Raw genomic sequence first — 17,932 nt, 5'->3', positions numbered from 1 at the left:
TGGGACAAGTATGCCAAGATTGCCAATGGTGTGTCCCAGCCAATGAATATGAGTGCCCAGTATGTGGACGTAAAAAGGAATTTGATGACCCTCCATGCGTGCCAAAAGTTGGGGGTAATGAAAATATCAAAATATTCCCTGTATCCACCCAATATCTCTGCATTATTAGACCCTCTGTATGAAACCACCAAGGGTAATAACAAGGGCCCATTGCAACTTACAGATAAACAGGTTGATGTTTTTCTCCAAATAAAGGCAATCATTTTACAAGCACCAGCCCTGGGGTTACCAAATTATGATAAACCCTTTGTATTATTCTGTCATGAGCAGAAGGGCTTTGCACACGGTGTATTAACTCAAGAGCATGGTGGTAAACAACGGCCTTTGGGGTATTACTCAGGAAAACTAGATCCTGTGAATGGAGGATCAGCTTCATGTATAAGAGCAGTACAAAGACAAAGTGGGGGATATAGTGTTAGACCATTCTCTCACATTACAAGTACCGCATGCAGTAACAGAAATTTTATATCAAGCTAAAACCAAACATCTGTCAACTGCCAGACTTACTAAATATGAGGTTGCATTATTAAGTCCGAGCAACCTAACCATTAAAAGGTGTACAGTTTTAAATCCAGCCACCCTGTTACCACAGGACGAGGAAGAGGATTTAAAAGAGGGGAGTAGTAGTCTGGGAAGTAGCCATGATGATGATGAGCATCATGATGACTTCAATGAGAAGGGCTCAAATCACACTACAAATTTTTCTCATGACTGCTTAGCTTTAATGGAATCGGAGCATCAGGGGCTCCCCAACGTGTTCGAAGAGCCACTAACAAATCCTGATATGATCTTATTTGTAGATGGTTCCAGGTACTACTATGAGGGGCAGCCCAAAACGGGGTACGCTGTTACCACTGAACAACAAATACTTGTCCAAGAGGCCTTAAACCCAGGGCAATCAGCACAGGAGGCGGAACTGCAAGCCTTAATAGATGCCTGTATTATGGCTGAAGGGCAGAGAGCTAATATATACACAGACTCCAGGTATGCTTTTGGGGTAGCACATGATTTTGGCCCCATATGACGTAGCCGAAACTTCCTGGGGGCAAATGGTAAGCCAATAAAGCATGCAAGCCTCATAAAAGCATTATTTGAGGCCTTAACAGCCCCTACAGAAGTGGCTATTTTAAAGGTAAAAGCACACACTAAGGAGCAAACATTTGAAGTAAAAGGTAATAGATTAGCAGATAAAGCAGCCAAGGATGCAGCTTTAAAAGCAGTAGCCATATACTATGAGGTCACCCTAGGCCAAGGGAAACCAATAGACTTGCAGGTGTTGAAACAATTACAGAAACAAGCAATGCCCACGGAAAAGGGAGAGTAGGAAAAAAGGGGAGCAACAGCACAGAATGGAATATGGGCTACCACAGACAGATGTTGTCTACCCCGAGTATTGTACTCTGTAATGGCAGCCCTCATACATGGACCAACTCATGTGTCCAAAGATGGTATCACTAGCCTAGTATTTAAGCACTGGATTGCACCTGGATTCAGTGTAGTAGCCGCTAATCATGTGACGGCATGTGTTATATGTGGAACAGATAACCCCGGCAACACGAAACCAGTCCCAGGAAAGGTGACACCTAAGCCCCTGTATCCCTTCCAAAGGTTACAGATTGACTACATACAGCTGCCGAAAAGTGGAGTGTATGAATATGTGTTGGTTTGTATTGACCTCTTCTCAGGATGGCCGGAGGCTTATCCAATGGCAAAAGCCACGGCTAAAAATACGGCAAGGAAATTACTAGCCAAAATAGTGTGCAGATACGGGGTCCCGGAGATCATTGAGTCCGATAGAGGGACACATTTTACAGGAGACATAATGCAAGCCATCATGGCGGGAATGGGTATTACACAGGCCTTTCACACACCATACCACCATCAAAGTAGTAGAAAAGTGGAAAGAATGAATGGGACACTAAAATTAAAAATACAGAAAGCTATGAGAGAAACTGGTAAATGCTGGGTAGAATGTCTGCCCTTAGCTCTCTATTCTGTAAGAATAACCCCAAATAAAAAAACTAAGTTGAGTCCTTATGAAATACTGTTTTGGAGGCCCCCCAAAAACAGGGTGTTATTTTCCTCAACAAATGGAGAATAAATATGGGGATATGGTGACTTATATGGGAGAGTTACAGAGCCCACTAACTAAAGTGCATGGTCTAGTGTTCTCTTCTATTCCAGATCGCCTATCTGGTACCCATTCTTTGAAGCCAGGAGATTACGTCTTCGTAAAAAGGCACGTCAGGAGGGCCTTGGAACCCAGATTTGAGGGACCATACTAGGTCCTATTGACCACCTCTACCTCAGTAAAGCTGGAAGGAAAAGGATCCTGGATACATGCTAGTCACTGTAAGAAGGCTACGGTACCGGACCCTGACCCCGAACAAGAGTCTCAAAGGCCCTGATCACCAATATAGGTAAAGAATTCCAATACTTCCGGATAACACATCATGCCGAATATGCAGTATAGTATGAGCAAATATGTTTTTTTTTTTTTATAAGTTACATGACTACAGTAATGACTGCCACTCCAGGGTTATTACAAGATAATATAGCGAATTGTACAGGCAGAGGTTACATACACCAAGAACTACCAGAAAACAATATGACTATATGTGAATGGAATATTACAGATCTCTCAAGCATAGGGAGAAATGTAACTGCAGGTACATGTTTTAAGAGCGATTTGAAAAATGGAAATTGGGAAATGGAAAATACGATAGAGGATAGAACTGGAGCACAGGAATTTGTCTGGCCATGTGACAAATTAAGTGTAAAAATAAAAAGGTGGAAAGGTTTACAAAATTTTAGGAGATACACACACTCACATAATATGGGCAGCAGAATTGAATAGTACTTTTGAGCTAAAAGGTACCAATGAAACTCAATGTTGCGAGCAGCCTTTTCTGAAATGGCTAGAAAGTAATGAGGCAAAGAATCAAATAGATCAGTGTGGAAATAGAACTGATACTATAAAGTATAACCAAACCAATAATGCTACAAACTATCAAGATAGAGTAATAGTTTGTACCAATAATACACAGATGCAAAATTCCACATTAGTTAAGGCTTAGATTTTATATCTTGCAATCACAGCCTAACACAATTGTAAGGGTCCCATCTACATGTCTAATGATGGGAATAAGAAAACAAAGAACAATAATAAGGTGGAACATTACTTTCCCGACAGATAGTCAGAAGAAGTGCAAGCGGAGGTGGTAAGATACCTTGTTGGGAGCTACAGGGACGGGATTAGGCATAATGAATACAATAGACACTGAGGTCAGACACGAAATTTAGCAAAACAGGAGCAGATCTCAGTAAAATAGTTCATATGCAAGCTGATTGGATGCCCACAGTCTTCAACCCTTTGACTAAAAACATACAGTGGGATAAAGAGTTTTTGCAGATATACAACAGAACCATACTTAATAGCTGGAGTATACAAGTAAACATTACGAAATTTGTGAATTGGACCCAGTGTTCGTTGCAATATTTGTATCAAAAGAAGCAGAAGGACACTGCACAAACAAAGCTTATGACTGGAAACATATTATTCTATAGGAAAATGTTTAATCTGACTAACCAAGAAAGGTTTGAGTTAGATGGAAGAAAAAAGATGTGAAGGAACCTATTTAGAAATATACACAATAAAAGTGGAAATTCAAGTATGTAAGTTCATTGTTATGCCCATGATTTTGCAGGATGGTAACCTATGGACACCTGAATTTAAGGAACATTATATTGATAACAAAAACAGGTCAAATAATTTAAACCTCTGTGATGACACAGACATGGGACCAGTATGCCCACAACAGACTGTTATCTTTGAACCATGTTTACTACAGCATAATACCAGCATTTGTATATGGACATTGCATCCAAAAGAAAAAGAATATGAGACATTAATAGAGGTGGCTCCTCAGATGGTTTGCCTCATCACATATGATGAAGCAATAACACAAACTTATGGACTAGCTTACCCCTTCTCACGGTGCTTAATAAATATAACACACTTACAATGGCAAGGGAAGTTGCTAATGTTCTATAAAGATAAAATGACACAGATGGACAAGATGTTCATGTATAATAATTTAACCTTACCTCAACTGACCATAGCTATAGGCATAATAGTGAGGATAATTAATGAAACCAAGTTACTAAATGATCATCTCAAACAGGTAAATTATACCAATAATCATGCTAAAATGGTAACTATTATTGAAGGAAATGAGCTAAAAGGTATGGCTACCAAATTGAAGGAGGATTTGGAAAAGCATTGGTGGGATGTGTTCACAGGAGCGTCCCCCTCAGTATCTGCAATGTTAAATGCACTGATACATCCAGTGCTGATACTATGCATAATTATTATGTTGCTTAGCTTATGGAACTGTTTTATTGCTTATAAAATGTTTTGTAGCCCCAAGCTTCTCAAGTTATATTGACAATTTACCCCTACAAAATATATAGCACAATGGATAATCCCTCCTTGTGAAATAAGTGAGATAACACTTGCCGAGCGCACTGTATATTTTCCCACCCATCCTTCATTCCCTTTTTAACTCACAAGACCCCTACATTTGTCATACTAAACAGGCAGGAGTTAGCATTGTGTGCATAAACCATAGACCTTGCTGAATGTATCTTTACCATTTTCTAGGGCCTATAAGAGGTTCCATTAAGTGAAGTAGGTCGGGTGCAGGAATACTTTATGTACACCCAAAGACAGGCAGGTGATATTAAAAAGTATGATAAAAAGAGGGGTTATGTGAGAGCAATGTGCAGTATGAATCAATGTATGGATTATAAGAAAATAAATATGTTTGATCAAGCTTTTTAATATATATAACACAAGTTAATATGAATAAAACTGACTTGAGCTAAAATACTGATATAAGATGTTTTTCTGCTTTTGTCCCTGAGAAACTAATGAGCTGGCTGAACTAGGAGGAAAGGATGTGCGTGCGTGGGGACCTTGAAGTGTCTAAAGAACAAATGTTATGTATAACAGAGAGCTACAGAGAAGATAAGATGCTCAAGGACACCATTAAAGCAAGAATGTTTTAGTTAATTCTCAGAAATACTTATGGACATATAATCTTTTTCAGCTGTTAACTAATTTTATGAAATGTACATGTAAGCATAAAATGTTGTATAAATAAAGCAATATCTGAATAGGGCGGTCAGAAGAGAATCAGTATTCAGCCCTTACAAGATTGAGTATTTATTTTCTCTATCGATCGATCGATCGATACCCACACATCAGAAAGAGCCAGAGGTCGTTGTATTCCTGAGGTACAACGCTGACAAGCTCTAATAAATTAAATATTTAGCAAGTCTGCATAGTCTATGGGGAGTGCATTGTGCCTCCTAAGTGCTCCCCCACTCTCTCTGGACTTAATGGAGCGGTTGTATATAAATAACCCCCTCCATGTATAAAGAAAACCTAGTGCACCCAGTAAATACACCAACGTGCGCTACATGGTGCTTATTTAAAGGCAAAACACCTTATTCATGTCAGATGTCTCTGCTCACACAGCCAGAGGTTTATGTAACTAACCTGAACAAATCAGCAGTTTATGCCATTAGAGATATAATAAGCTTCGGTTAGAACTGGTGTGGGTCTATTTTAATACAGCATATATTCATGTGGGATTACAGCAAGCATAGACTTGTGTATCTGGCACTAATCCTCCATCTGGTGTCCAGCTACACCCTACACCACCCTCTAACCACTAATAATGGAGGCGCTCTGGTTATGCAGAGGCGTGTTTGGCATTTAACCCCCTCCCACAATGGGATGGGGGGTGGAGGGGGGTGGTGAATACAGACAGTGGAATAAAGAGGGAACACTGTATATATTTATAGCGAGGGATGTGTGACAGACAACAAAACACCAGCTTGCGCCACTATACAGAGCGCAGATGACAAACAATATTCTGTATAAATGGCGACAGTCCAGCCATAGCCATTATATACATGCAGGAGACTGACCTCGTAATGAAATGTGATCATCTGGTTTAGCAGCGTGGACACAGAATAGAAAGAGCCGGTCATGATTCCTGCAATAAAACAACATCATCTTATCTTCTGCCTAAATAAATATTTTGACACTATATGCAAAGGCTAGCCAGGAGGATTCAGCGTTGGGAAATACACATGACATTGCAGATATCAGTAACATGATTAATCAGAGACGTGGAACCCAACCAAAGTCCTCACCCATCACTTCCTTTTATAGAGATTAGTGCGTGGTTTAATAGATCATGTAGCAGCCTGAACTTGTGTTCATGCATTAAACACTAAATAGTACACCTGAAACTTCAACATCTAAACTGAAAACTATTACACAGCTTTTAAGGCAACGTGTATTTTACATTTCATGGCTTATTAAATAAAGCAATGTTAATAGCATAAGTAGTTTTCTTATTTTTACAAAGTTCAGAAGCTTTAAAACGTTGTATTTTTTTACATCGAGAATCAGCACTTTTTAAACGACACAACACGTACTTGAGATTAAGGATATTTTCTTTCACATCCCAGTCTATGGTGAAGGAAGTGAGAGCGGTTTAATCACTAGTAGGAAAAAGCAAACATTAAAATAACGCCTGTGAGTTCTAAATCATAAGGGGTAACCCATTTAGCTCATACTTACCTACTTCTGCGAAGTTCTTTCCGGGAGAGGGGCGTGACTGGAGGGCGGGAGGGGTGGTGCGCGGCCAATCGCATCATTTTGCGCCCCCCCCCCCCCCCAGAAATGTCATTTTTTGGTGGGGGCGGGGCCAAAATGAAGCCATTTGCCACGAATCGCGTCAGTTTGCGAAGACAATAGCGGGATGCGGGAGACTTGCCAGCTCTCCTGGGAGTCCATGAGACTGACCCGAAATTTTGTATGTCTCCCGGACATTTTGGGAGAGTTGGCAAGTATGATTTAGCTCAACTTCCAACTGTCCCGAATTAGGCGGGACAGTCTCGATTTGAGGGCTCTGTCCCACCTACCTGATCGAACACCCACATCATGCAGTGGCCACACCCCTGTCCTGATGCCCAAATGCTGGGAGGCACGAATTTGCTGATAAAAAAAAAAGGGCATTCCGATGCAGAGTTTCAAAGGGGTACCAAGAAATCTGAACATGGAGTTTGCACCCTCCGTGGGGACAAAGACACAAATTAGTGTTAAGGTCATTTACACAAGCGTGAATTTAAACTCGTCTCCATTGAGCTCAGAATGGAAAAAACAGAGGGAACGAGCTGCAGGTTTAGTAATTATCTCTATGGCAACATGCATGTTGCATTTAAACAGCTTTGTAAACTAATTGTGAATACGTCATCATACAACCATTACACAGGCAGCAAAGCAGACAGAGTGGCTCAATATGGGTCTGCTCTCTGGATTTACCCCTATGCTGTCCTCCAATCAGAACGCAACTGAGCAATAACTTCAGAGCACGCCTGTGTAAACAAACCCTCACACATACCGGACTGCTTCCCGTTACGGCGCCTGCAGCCAGTTAGATTGCTCTATACAACTTCTAAATAAACCAATTACATACTAGTGCATGTCCTGCATTCATCAGATTCACTGAACCACACTTACAGCTGTGACTTAATACTAAAAGAATCTCGTGACTCATATTTTTCTAACTGTTTTCCACTACAGTCTACGAATGAAAAGTGCAACTAAAACATTAATAGGTTCCCAACAGCTCTAATTTTCTCCCTTGACATATTACTGTAGGAATAGGACGTATAAAGCAAGGCGAGTGATATGTATGATATATTTGGTAGCTCTAGATCAGCATTGGGCAACAGGAGGCCAGTCAGCTCCCCGCCAAGCCTCCATCTGCGGCCCACCGGCTGGCTGCTCCCGATCTTATAAAAATGCGGGCAGCCGACCTCTGGGTCACGTGACCTCCTCTGCACAGTGCAGGGAGGTCACCTGACATACGCGGAGCAAGCGGGAGCGCACTGTGCCCTCCCTCCTTTGTGCGGCCCCTTGGAAGACCGGAGGGCTACTCCTGCTGCCCCTCACTGCTCTAGATTATAAACCCTCTATCACCTTTTGTATCTTCTACTGTTAATAACAGCGCTGCAGAATAAGCTGGCGCTATATAAATAACTATACTAATAACAGCATGTATCAGTTGGCATATAACTGGTCTCATTTATCATAGGCACTCTGACTAGAGATAGAAAGTCATAAAACACAGAGATAAGACAAAGAGAAGGTACGTGGGAGTGATACATAAGTACAGGTTCATCTCTTACCATAGCTAATCAGCAGCAGCAAGAAGGGAACATTCTTGAAGAGATTCCTTATGGAGAGCTTGTAGGAGTATTCCTCCGCAGACTCGTCCTGCAGAACGGCCTGGGACTGGCTGGGAGGGATCTTAGGCTTCTCTTTAAACACTGCAATAGATCAATGACTCAGGATCAGTATATTCACATACAAATGTATTTCACCAACTCTGACCATGCTTCCCGGTATTACTGTATAATATAAATAAACCCCAATAGACATTAGAGAGGAGAGAACTCTGCGAGACGTCAGCTACAGGTGATTCTGTTGTGTGGTCACATCGGAGACACGCCAGGACGTGAGATTTATCCAATGCAGATTATGGTTGGTTTGCTGTTGTCTTCAATTGGGGCACAGGGCTATCCCTAGCGGTTTAGGAATGGGAGGTTATGAAAGGGTTCTTTACTGTAAAGGCAGCAACACTGTGGCATGCAATGCCACAATGCTGGGTATCCTTGATCACCAAGGCCTTAACTTTGTTTCTAAACGCACCCTTTGCGTTCTTGCCCAAGAAATGGCTCAAATATTATATCGTTGATTCAAACAATGTGCATACATGGCTGACAATCCAGATTTACTCATCCTAGATAATGACAGATTAACCCCAATACATAGGATTATAAAAACTTCTGTCTTACACAAGTTTTTTCCATCTTATTTAAAGAAAATATTTTTCCCTAGAGGAACAGACTGAATTGGATAAATATATAGTATGTTTTAAAAAGGCGGGCAAAATAACAATATGTAGGAGCAAGCTGGGCCCTTTTATCAATCTGGGAATGACAGACACTCTAAGGGGGGGTAAATATATTATTTCAGTTTAAGAGACATTTAGTAGGACTAGTAGTAGGATTAGTAGGACATTCCACTTACTCATTCTGTAAGGTATTATAGTCATCTGCCCATCGGACTGCAATTCTCTATTATATGCGACTTTGTTTGTAATTCTACTTAACCTGTGTGCTCCCCAGGAAATTTTGCCAGCCAGGTGGCATTAACAATTAGCCAGGTGCAGGCATTTGTAATACTTTGCAATAATATTCAAATTTTTTGGAGGTTATTGCCCACACCTGCCAGGACTGGTCAGACTGGTGGTCAGTGGTGTAACACACACTGCTGGATGTAGTGCTCACATAGTGCCTGTTCTAATAGGAGAAACAATGGTTTATTATATTATAATAGGACTCTCTTGGGTTTCCAAGAGCCGGGAGCAGTGCCTGGGAAATAGGTGCTGGGGAGAACACTGCTAACCCACATGCACTGGTATATAATAACTGTACATTTATGAAGGTAAGCACCAACAGGATATGTAGTTTATTTAAGTGTCACAAAAAACACACATAAATGGTTGTGTAGTTACAACAAGCAAAAATCACAGTATATTAATTGCACGAGCACAATGCAACAAAATTTAAAATATTTTAACCTAGAACTTGCCTACACTCATTGGGGCACATTCAATTAGCTTTCCGGTTCGCGGTAACGCTCGTTACCGCGAGACCTGCGCAGTATTGCCGGTAATACGGTACCGCAATAACGCGGATTTTTGTACGCAACCCTATGGGCTGCGAACCAAAATCCACGTTATTGCGGTACCGCGGATTGACTTCGCGCCCCATTCCGGCGCGATCCCGCGAACCGGAAAGCTAATTGAATATGCCCCATTAAGTCTTCAATCTGTCTTTAAACGTAGGAAAAGACATAGAAAAACCGCTGTCAATTGAGGTCTTTGGGGCTCTTTTTTGTTAACGCACATGGATGTCTTTGAATCTGTTTTTCTTCCATTGTATATAAATAATCTGTAATAAAACGGTTAAACAACTATGTGCGCTTTAAATTCATTTTTAACAGTTAAACAATGGATTAAAAACCGCTCTTGTGCACATAACCTAACCACAGAACGTTAGGACAATTCGCACTGTCCCCGCAGATTTCCAGCGGAGTTATAGAATAATAATGGATAGAATGGAGACATATAGAATATATATTTTTTTTGATCACCAACTCCTTTGTTACACAGGACTACAATGGATCTTATACTCTGGCTTTGTACAGTATTCTAGCAGTAAAAGTGGCTTTTAGCCAAGATATGGCCCCATGTTGGCTGACCTCTGACAGCTGGCCGGGATCATGCCGGGATTCACCTGCAATACACAACAGCTACAAGAGCCTGCGACACGTACCAGTGTTGATATTGGGCTCGTTACAAGTAGATTGCTGGTTGACCTCATGTAACTGAGCAGATTGCTCAACAGCGGCAGCATACAAATACTGCAGCAATGTCTTACATTGCTTATTTTCAGCCTGGCTGCATGCTATAACAATTAATAATTGCATTTCAGACGTGTGCTGCAAGGATTGTATAGCCCTCAGTGATACACATGATTCCTATGCAGATAGGGGCCTAGGAATTGTAATTAATCGCTAGTAAAAACATACCTGGAGGCTCAACCCTGTGGGGAAATGACAACACCAGAACAGATGTCTAAATACAGGTTATTGAGAAGAATCAGCGACTGCACTGCTCATGGAATTAGACAACCGTAGTGATCTGAATCGGCCAATTACAAAGCGTATGATCCCATGTTTCATCAATAAAAGTTTTTCAAGCAGACTGTTCAAGCTAAATAATTTGGAGAGGAAGATTGACGGCTGTCACCCACTAGGGAACAAGATTTTCTAAGCACTCGTTTTAAAAGCAAACTTTATTTGCTGCCATCTTATCGGTCAAATCACAAGAAGTATTTAGCACTGTCATCACAGAGTTGTGCAAGGCTAATCTGTGCCAGGGTATGTCCTAATATTACACAATAGAGCAAAAGGCATGACCTATGCCCTTACCCCTCAATTATATTATATAGGTATAAATTACCACCTCCTAGGCACTGATGCCCGTATATTTGACAAGTAGCACTTCTATAATACAGAATGACTGGCATGTAAATTTAAATATTTTTTTTACCTGTTACTTCAACATCAGTATACAGATAAAGGCATTTTAATCGTCTGACAAATAATTAAGACTACAAGCGGACACTGGGATCTCATCCAGTTTTCTCAGCTGAGTTTGTCAAACGTGCTTTAATATAACCCACTTTATGTGACTTGAGAAGACATATGTACTTTAAAAATGAAACAAACTTGAAATATAAATAAATTGCTTGTACAGTAAATGTATCTGAATGTGGCATTCCCAGGATGTCAACTGACAATCATGTCTGTCAATCACGTAATTTGACTGTATAATTTACTTTTAAAAACAAAAACAGAATTGCCATAGACTCAAAGGATTGAATTCAAATCATATTATGGTAAGTAAAATATCACTGTTTTACATATCGCCCTAACAACCTGCGAAGCTCCGATTGGACATCGCTAGGAACCAAATTCCCCACAAAGCCTCCAGTTCCGAGCCCCATTTCTTCCTTAAGTTTTCCATAGTAAAAATATTTTCTTACATTTTTTTAAACCTCTGTTGCCATTATCTGATGCTAATGATGAAATAAATATTCAAGTTTACCAACAAACATTTGCCTTCATTTACGGATAGATCATTTTTCAATTACGGCACAAACGGTGCAATCTAATTTTTGGAAAAACGGTCAAAAAACGTATCACTATACCCAACGGTGTTCTCGAACAACGCAGACACCTATATCTGTTTAAGCCATAGCCAATCATACTTTCTGATTTTCTTACAAATCGATTAAAAGCGATCGTCTCTTAAGATCAGATTTTAAATTGTATAATCAGCTGTATGTAATATAGTGTAGCGTTATGTAAATTCACAAGTCATCTTATTAGAGGTTTGATATTGTTTATGTTGTGTCATGATTCACCGTGTATCTGGATGAAGTTTCCAGTTAGAATTCTATTGCCATTCGATGACTGTAAAATAAATACGGTTATATTCAGAAAGATATTTGGCTAGGTAATGATCGGTACCCACATTAGCAGTACCGGGGAAGGGTTAAAGGTGCCAATCTGAAATAGGAGCCGCTCTCTGCTAATCCTGAGGCCATACTTTCCGTCAGTCGGCATACTTAAGGAGCTGATGTTACACCTACTCACAGACTGACTCAGCCTTACCTGCGATAGTCAGGAGGAACAGAAGCGTGGACACAGCAGCTGTACCATAGAACATTATGCTGATGTTGTGTCCCGTTAACTCTTTATCGTTGTCTATCCTTGGCACCAACACCGGGGGGAGAAGGAAGCCAACAGCGGTACCAAGCTGTGAAATAAAGAAACATTAGTGTGAAGACAGCTTACCCTTTAAATTGTCTGCTAAATAACGAGGAACTATGAAAGTCTTAGAGATAAAGAACTGTAAATGATATATCAAACTCTCTATTCAGTCTGTATTGTGCTTTTAACCAGAATGAAGAACAGGATAGGAGTATTTACAATATTAAAATCATTAGTAGCGGTGCACCAAGATTATCTATTACAGGGATTTAAGACATCACCAGAGTTAGTTAAAAGAATACCTTGGCAAAAGATCTTAGCTTAGAGTGAAATAATAGATTCCCATTGTGAAATTTTAAATGATTCATACAGATGCCACCATCATTTGAAGTACCCATATTGATGTCATGCAAGTTAAGTCTACCAGTTATGAAACTTATATAAGAGTAGATTTCAACATCTTAATGGATGCTGTAACACTTAGTAGGTGAAAGTGGAAGGTGTAAAAAGCTCTTTCAATGTTAGGGATCATCTGATAATAAAAAAAAATACATTATTGAAGTAGGCTCTAGAAAAGGTCAGGCTGCACCTTATGAAGATGTGGCCTTGCATAGAAAGGTTAAGAGAACAAAACAAAATAAACAGGTTGCTCTTGCACAAAATACACACACGTGACATTAAACTCTCCGCCTTACAAGCGAAACCTATACAACAAAAAAAAGAACTTTGCAAGAAAAACTCCAAAAACACGGCAGCAGAAACTCAATGGGCAATAATCGCCAATATTTCTTAAAAAAAAAAAATGCACTGACAGTCTAAGTCATGTGACAAGCAAACTGCGGTAGTAACATCACATGCACGGCTTAGCTCACTGTGGGTAGTATAGAAATGTGGAATAGACAGGAGGTCAGGGAGAGTGTGACGAGGGGTATTTCACGTGCTGGAGTTGGAGTTTTTGTCAAAATCAATGCAGAAAATGTGGCAATGTAAGAATCATTTACTTTTAACAATGTACCCCCAGGCTCATTGAGAAAGAGGTATGAAAACAGGTTTATATACCTTGGCGTGAACTTTTAAAGGTAATGCCAACATGGAACAGAACGTACACATAAATAGCTAAAAGGTCATGTGGGTGTTTAGGGCAGGAGTTTCAAACTCCATCCTGCAAAGATCAATAACTAGGGATGTTTCACAATATCCTAATATAAAAACCTAGCTGGTAATTTGTGGATGGGTGATATGAAGTAATTGTGTCTTAAGGGCCTGTATTGCTCTATTTGCAATAAGGATATGACCACACATTTATAGAAAACTGATGCTCTACACCGGAGGTACGGTAAGTAACTTCTGGCTGTCCAGATATTGTAGAACTACAAACTCCAGCATGCCCTGGCCAGTTCTGGTGTTGGTTGGGGATAATGGGGCTTGTTGTTCCACAGATGATGGACAACCACAGGCTGCATGCAAATTATCTATATTGTCTCTTAGATATATAATTTAAACCCTTGAAATATTTCAGATGCTATTTAGATACTTTTATGCCCTGACTTATATTAAAACAGGGATTGTTGGTTCCTTAGCATCTGAAATGTCTCATAAGACTAAACCAGAGTGCAGAGGATCAGCTTATCTATAACCAGAGGAAACTCATTCAATGGAATCTACATAGACTTCAGAATGGATGAAAGTCAACTTTCCATTAGGAAGATACAGTCAGTACACTGACATTGCAAAAAAAAAACAAAAAAACAAAAAGGACAGAAATTCTGGGAACAATGGATTATATTACTGGTTTGGAAATAGAAGAACATTTTTAATAACACTTATACTTAACAGTTAACAATTAACTCCTAAACTTCCCCATCAATCAACAGAAGGAAGCAAGGATAAAATGATTGCACTTATAGGAAAGTATGTTAATTATGTAATAATGATGTCATAAATGGCAATCACAGCTATTCCAGCAATTAAATAGCTTAGAGAGATAAAGTAGACCCATTGCTAGGTGCAGCTAACATACATATAAATACAAAATACTATCAGCATAATGCCATTCATCTAATCCTTATTAATCTCTACCTCGGGCTGGATTCATTTTTTATAAACCGTGATCATCTTTGTTTCATGTGGATATGGAGGAAAAAAGACAAACTTATTGCTGGTTATGTTACATTTTACTTTGTATGTGATATATGTCCTGCTATAATTATAATATGAATCAACTACATGGTATATTACTATTATTTGTCTAATTACTGGCTCAATAGATTTTCTCTCTTCACTGCACTTCCTGAAGCTTATACTACACATGGAACTTCTTCCTGGTTCACTTCCTTTTATAGACTACCGCAAACATGTTTTATATAAAGATTATTGTACATTTACCAATTAGCTGTCATATGACAACTACTATGGACTACGACATACATAAACCGATGCTTCATAATGAAACAATTTATACTGTCCTAATCCTATGGCCTTGTATAAAAAGAAAAAAGGTTTCTATGGTCTACATAGTACTTTTTCCACTAAAAGATTGAAGATTTGTGGCACATTTCTAATGAAGGATTTGTACATTAGGTTAGCAGATTGTCCATGCTTGTAATGTCCGGTAGGAAAAAATGCCATGTGGGTACTGAATAAAAAATTCATGACCAGCCATGACAGACAGGCTTTGTGTCAGGGTCCCCACCCTTGAATACTAATATAATATAAAATTATATATATATATCTCAGGTTGCTAATCAATACTTAGTACAATGCATATATTCTATATGCATACATTGTACAGTATATATCACACACACTGCCTGGTACCTATAGGTGGGCACTGTACAGAGAAATATATACACACACACACAGCATGGTACCTATAGGTGGGCACTGTACAGAGAAAAATATATATATACACACACACACACACACACACACACACACACACACACACACAGCATGGTACCTATAGGTGGGCACTGTACAGAGAAATATATATACACACACACACACAGCATGGTACCTATAGGTGGGCACTGTACAGAGAAATATATATATATATACACACACACACACACACAGCATGGTACCTATAGGTGGGCACTGTACCTGGTTGCCCAGCACAGCTGTGGCACACGCTGTAGACACCTCCTTGGGTCCGAACCACACAGAGGCCACCCGGGAGGGCAGCCCCAGGATGAAGACCTGAGCCACCGAGCAGATGACCTGGGCGAACATGGTGACGGGGAAGAGGTCGGAGCGGGCGCTGGCACACTTCACCCAGGCCCCCAGGCAGTTGAGCCCGGAGCCCAGCAGCGCAGTGATCCGCAGCCCCCGGGTGTCCAGCAGCCAGGTGGCCGGGAAGATGAGCGGCACGTAGGCCAGCATGTAGACCACGGACAGCCAGTCGATGGTCTGGTAGGACACGCCGTAGAAGCCGGTGAAGATGCTGGACAGGATGCTGTACTGGATCCACTGGAAGGCGTTCACCAGCGAGTACAGCGAGAAGACCGCCAGCACCAGGAACCTGCGCCGGTACAGCCGGGTCTGCAGCGCCGGTGCCCCCGGGAGCATGGCCTGCCGCTCATCCTGTGCCAGCTCCGGGCTCACACCCACCGGCACATCGCCGTTACCAGTGGGGCTGGCCAGCCCGTCCCCGGCCTCCGTGCCCAGGATGTTACCGTTGTGGTGGTGGTGGCTGAGCTCGGTGGACACCATGGTGCGTGCGTAGAGTGTCCGGGGACACGTCGTGTCCTCTGCCCGGCCGGCATGTACTGATGGGTGACAGCCAGCACTAGCTGTGCCCGAGCAAGTGAGCCGGTACCGAGCGGCCAATCAGCGCCCACTGCCTGAACCCATCCAGCCAATCAGCTCTGGAGTCCGTGACACGCCCATTCTTGTCCTGTGACTTATAAACGGGAGGGTGTGAGGAGAACTTGACTTTGTGGCGGGCACAGGCCGCTGTGTTCAGAGGGGACACAACTAAATAGCCCATTGAGTAGCAGCCTTGGCTCACCTACTGAATACACTTTCCATCTGTTTTCCTTACACTTGATGTAAAAATAGAATACAGTGCTTGTTATGGCAGAATTACAATGTATCTTGCTACAATTTCATCATCATCATCATCATCATCATGTTATTTTTATAGCGCCACTAATTCCGCAGTGCTGTACAGAGTCCCTGCCCCATTGGAGCTTACAGTCTAAATCCCCTAACATACACACACACACAGTGTCGGACTGGGGCATGAAGGGCCCACCGGAGGACTGCAATGCTAGGGGCCCACCAGTGGGTGTGTGGCCGGCCATCATAGAGGCGGGACCAGACACTAGAGGGGGAGTGGTCAGCTCACGAAGGACAGCTAGTACCATAGTGTAGTATATAAAGAATGCAGTGTGTATATAGAGTACACAGTCTTCACCTGCCCCTTAGATTGGGTAGAACAGTCACCAAAAATTGGGATTGTTCCAGTAAACCAGGCTTGGCTAACCTGTGGCACTCCAGGTGTTGTGAAACTACAAGCCCTTGTAGCAGGGGGGACGCCGATCACCAGGTGAGCTGACCCTTCCCCTTTGATCCAGAACGTGGCTGCCGGCTGGATGACAGGATACGTATGTTCAGCAGCCATACATTAATTCCTGGTTTAAGTTAAATATTCTACAAGTATTCCCTTTATTATTCCGCTCACGCTCAGACAGTTTGTGTGTAACACACTTACTGACAAGAAGTCTGATGTGCGTAGGGGGAACTGTTCCCTGTGGTAAAACCTTATCTGGAAATATCTGACAAGAATCCATGGACCTGGTCTCCCAGCAGGCACACGCTCCTTTGTCTAACACGCTGGCAGGATCTGGGCACACGTACTGCGTGTAACACGGGTGATATCAGGATGGTGATTGGGGAACTCTCCACACCAGGTCGGCAGTGAGAATGATTACAAAGGTTTATAACAAGCAGACGAGATGAACTCTGTACACACAGCAGCAGGGACGCCGGGGAGGGCAGCAGGGATACCGAACATGTGAGCTGAATGGGCTCCGCCCACTACTAGAAGGGGGTGTGGCCGTAAGGCAGAGGGGCCTACCGGTGATTTTTCCGGTAGACCTGTGGGCCAGTCCGACACTGCACACACACACACACAGACAGACAGAAACACAGACTAGGGTCAATTTTGATAGCAGCCAATTAACCTATTAGTATGTTTTTGGAGTGTGGGAGGAAACCGGAGCACCCGGAGGAAACCCACGCAAACACGGGGAGTACATACAAACTCCACACAGATAAGACCATGGTTGGGAATTGAACTCATGACCTCAGTGCAGTGCTAACCACTTAGCCACCGTGTTGCCCTATTTTCATCCATCCCTTTCAGTCTACTGAATGTTG

The 17,932-nt window shown here is 41.6% G+C and overlaps 1 protein-coding gene across 1 annotated transcript in view; it reads right to left on the bottom strand.

The window, feature by feature from the left end:
- FLVCR1 (FLVCR choline and heme transporter 1) overlaps window positions 1-16,357 on the bottom strand; it is a 32,524-nt gene extending 16,167 nt beyond the window's left edge. The window contains exons 1-4 of the mRNA XM_075204232.1: window positions 15,653-16,357; window positions 12,452-12,596; window positions 8,332-8,472; window positions 6,058-6,125 (exon numbers count right to left, since the gene is read on the bottom strand). Of these exons, the coding sequence (XP_075060333.1) occupies window positions 6,058-6,125; window positions 8,332-8,472; window positions 12,452-12,596; window positions 15,653-16,261 (963 nt within the window). The 5' untranslated portion in view covers window positions 16,262-16,357. The remainder of the gene's footprint in view (window positions 1-6,057; window positions 6,126-8,331; window positions 8,473-12,451; window positions 12,597-15,652) is intronic.
- Window positions 16,358-17,932: the final 1,575 nt, after the last annotated feature.

This window comes from Mixophyes fleayi, chromosome 3, assembly GCF_038048845.1.
Source record: "Mixophyes fleayi isolate aMixFle1 chromosome 3, aMixFle1.hap1, whole genome shotgun sequence".
Taxonomy (NCBI): Eukaryota; Metazoa; Chordata; class Amphibia; order Anura; family Limnodynastidae; genus Mixophyes; species Mixophyes fleayi.
This window is presented reverse-complemented; position numbering and strand designations above follow the sequence as displayed.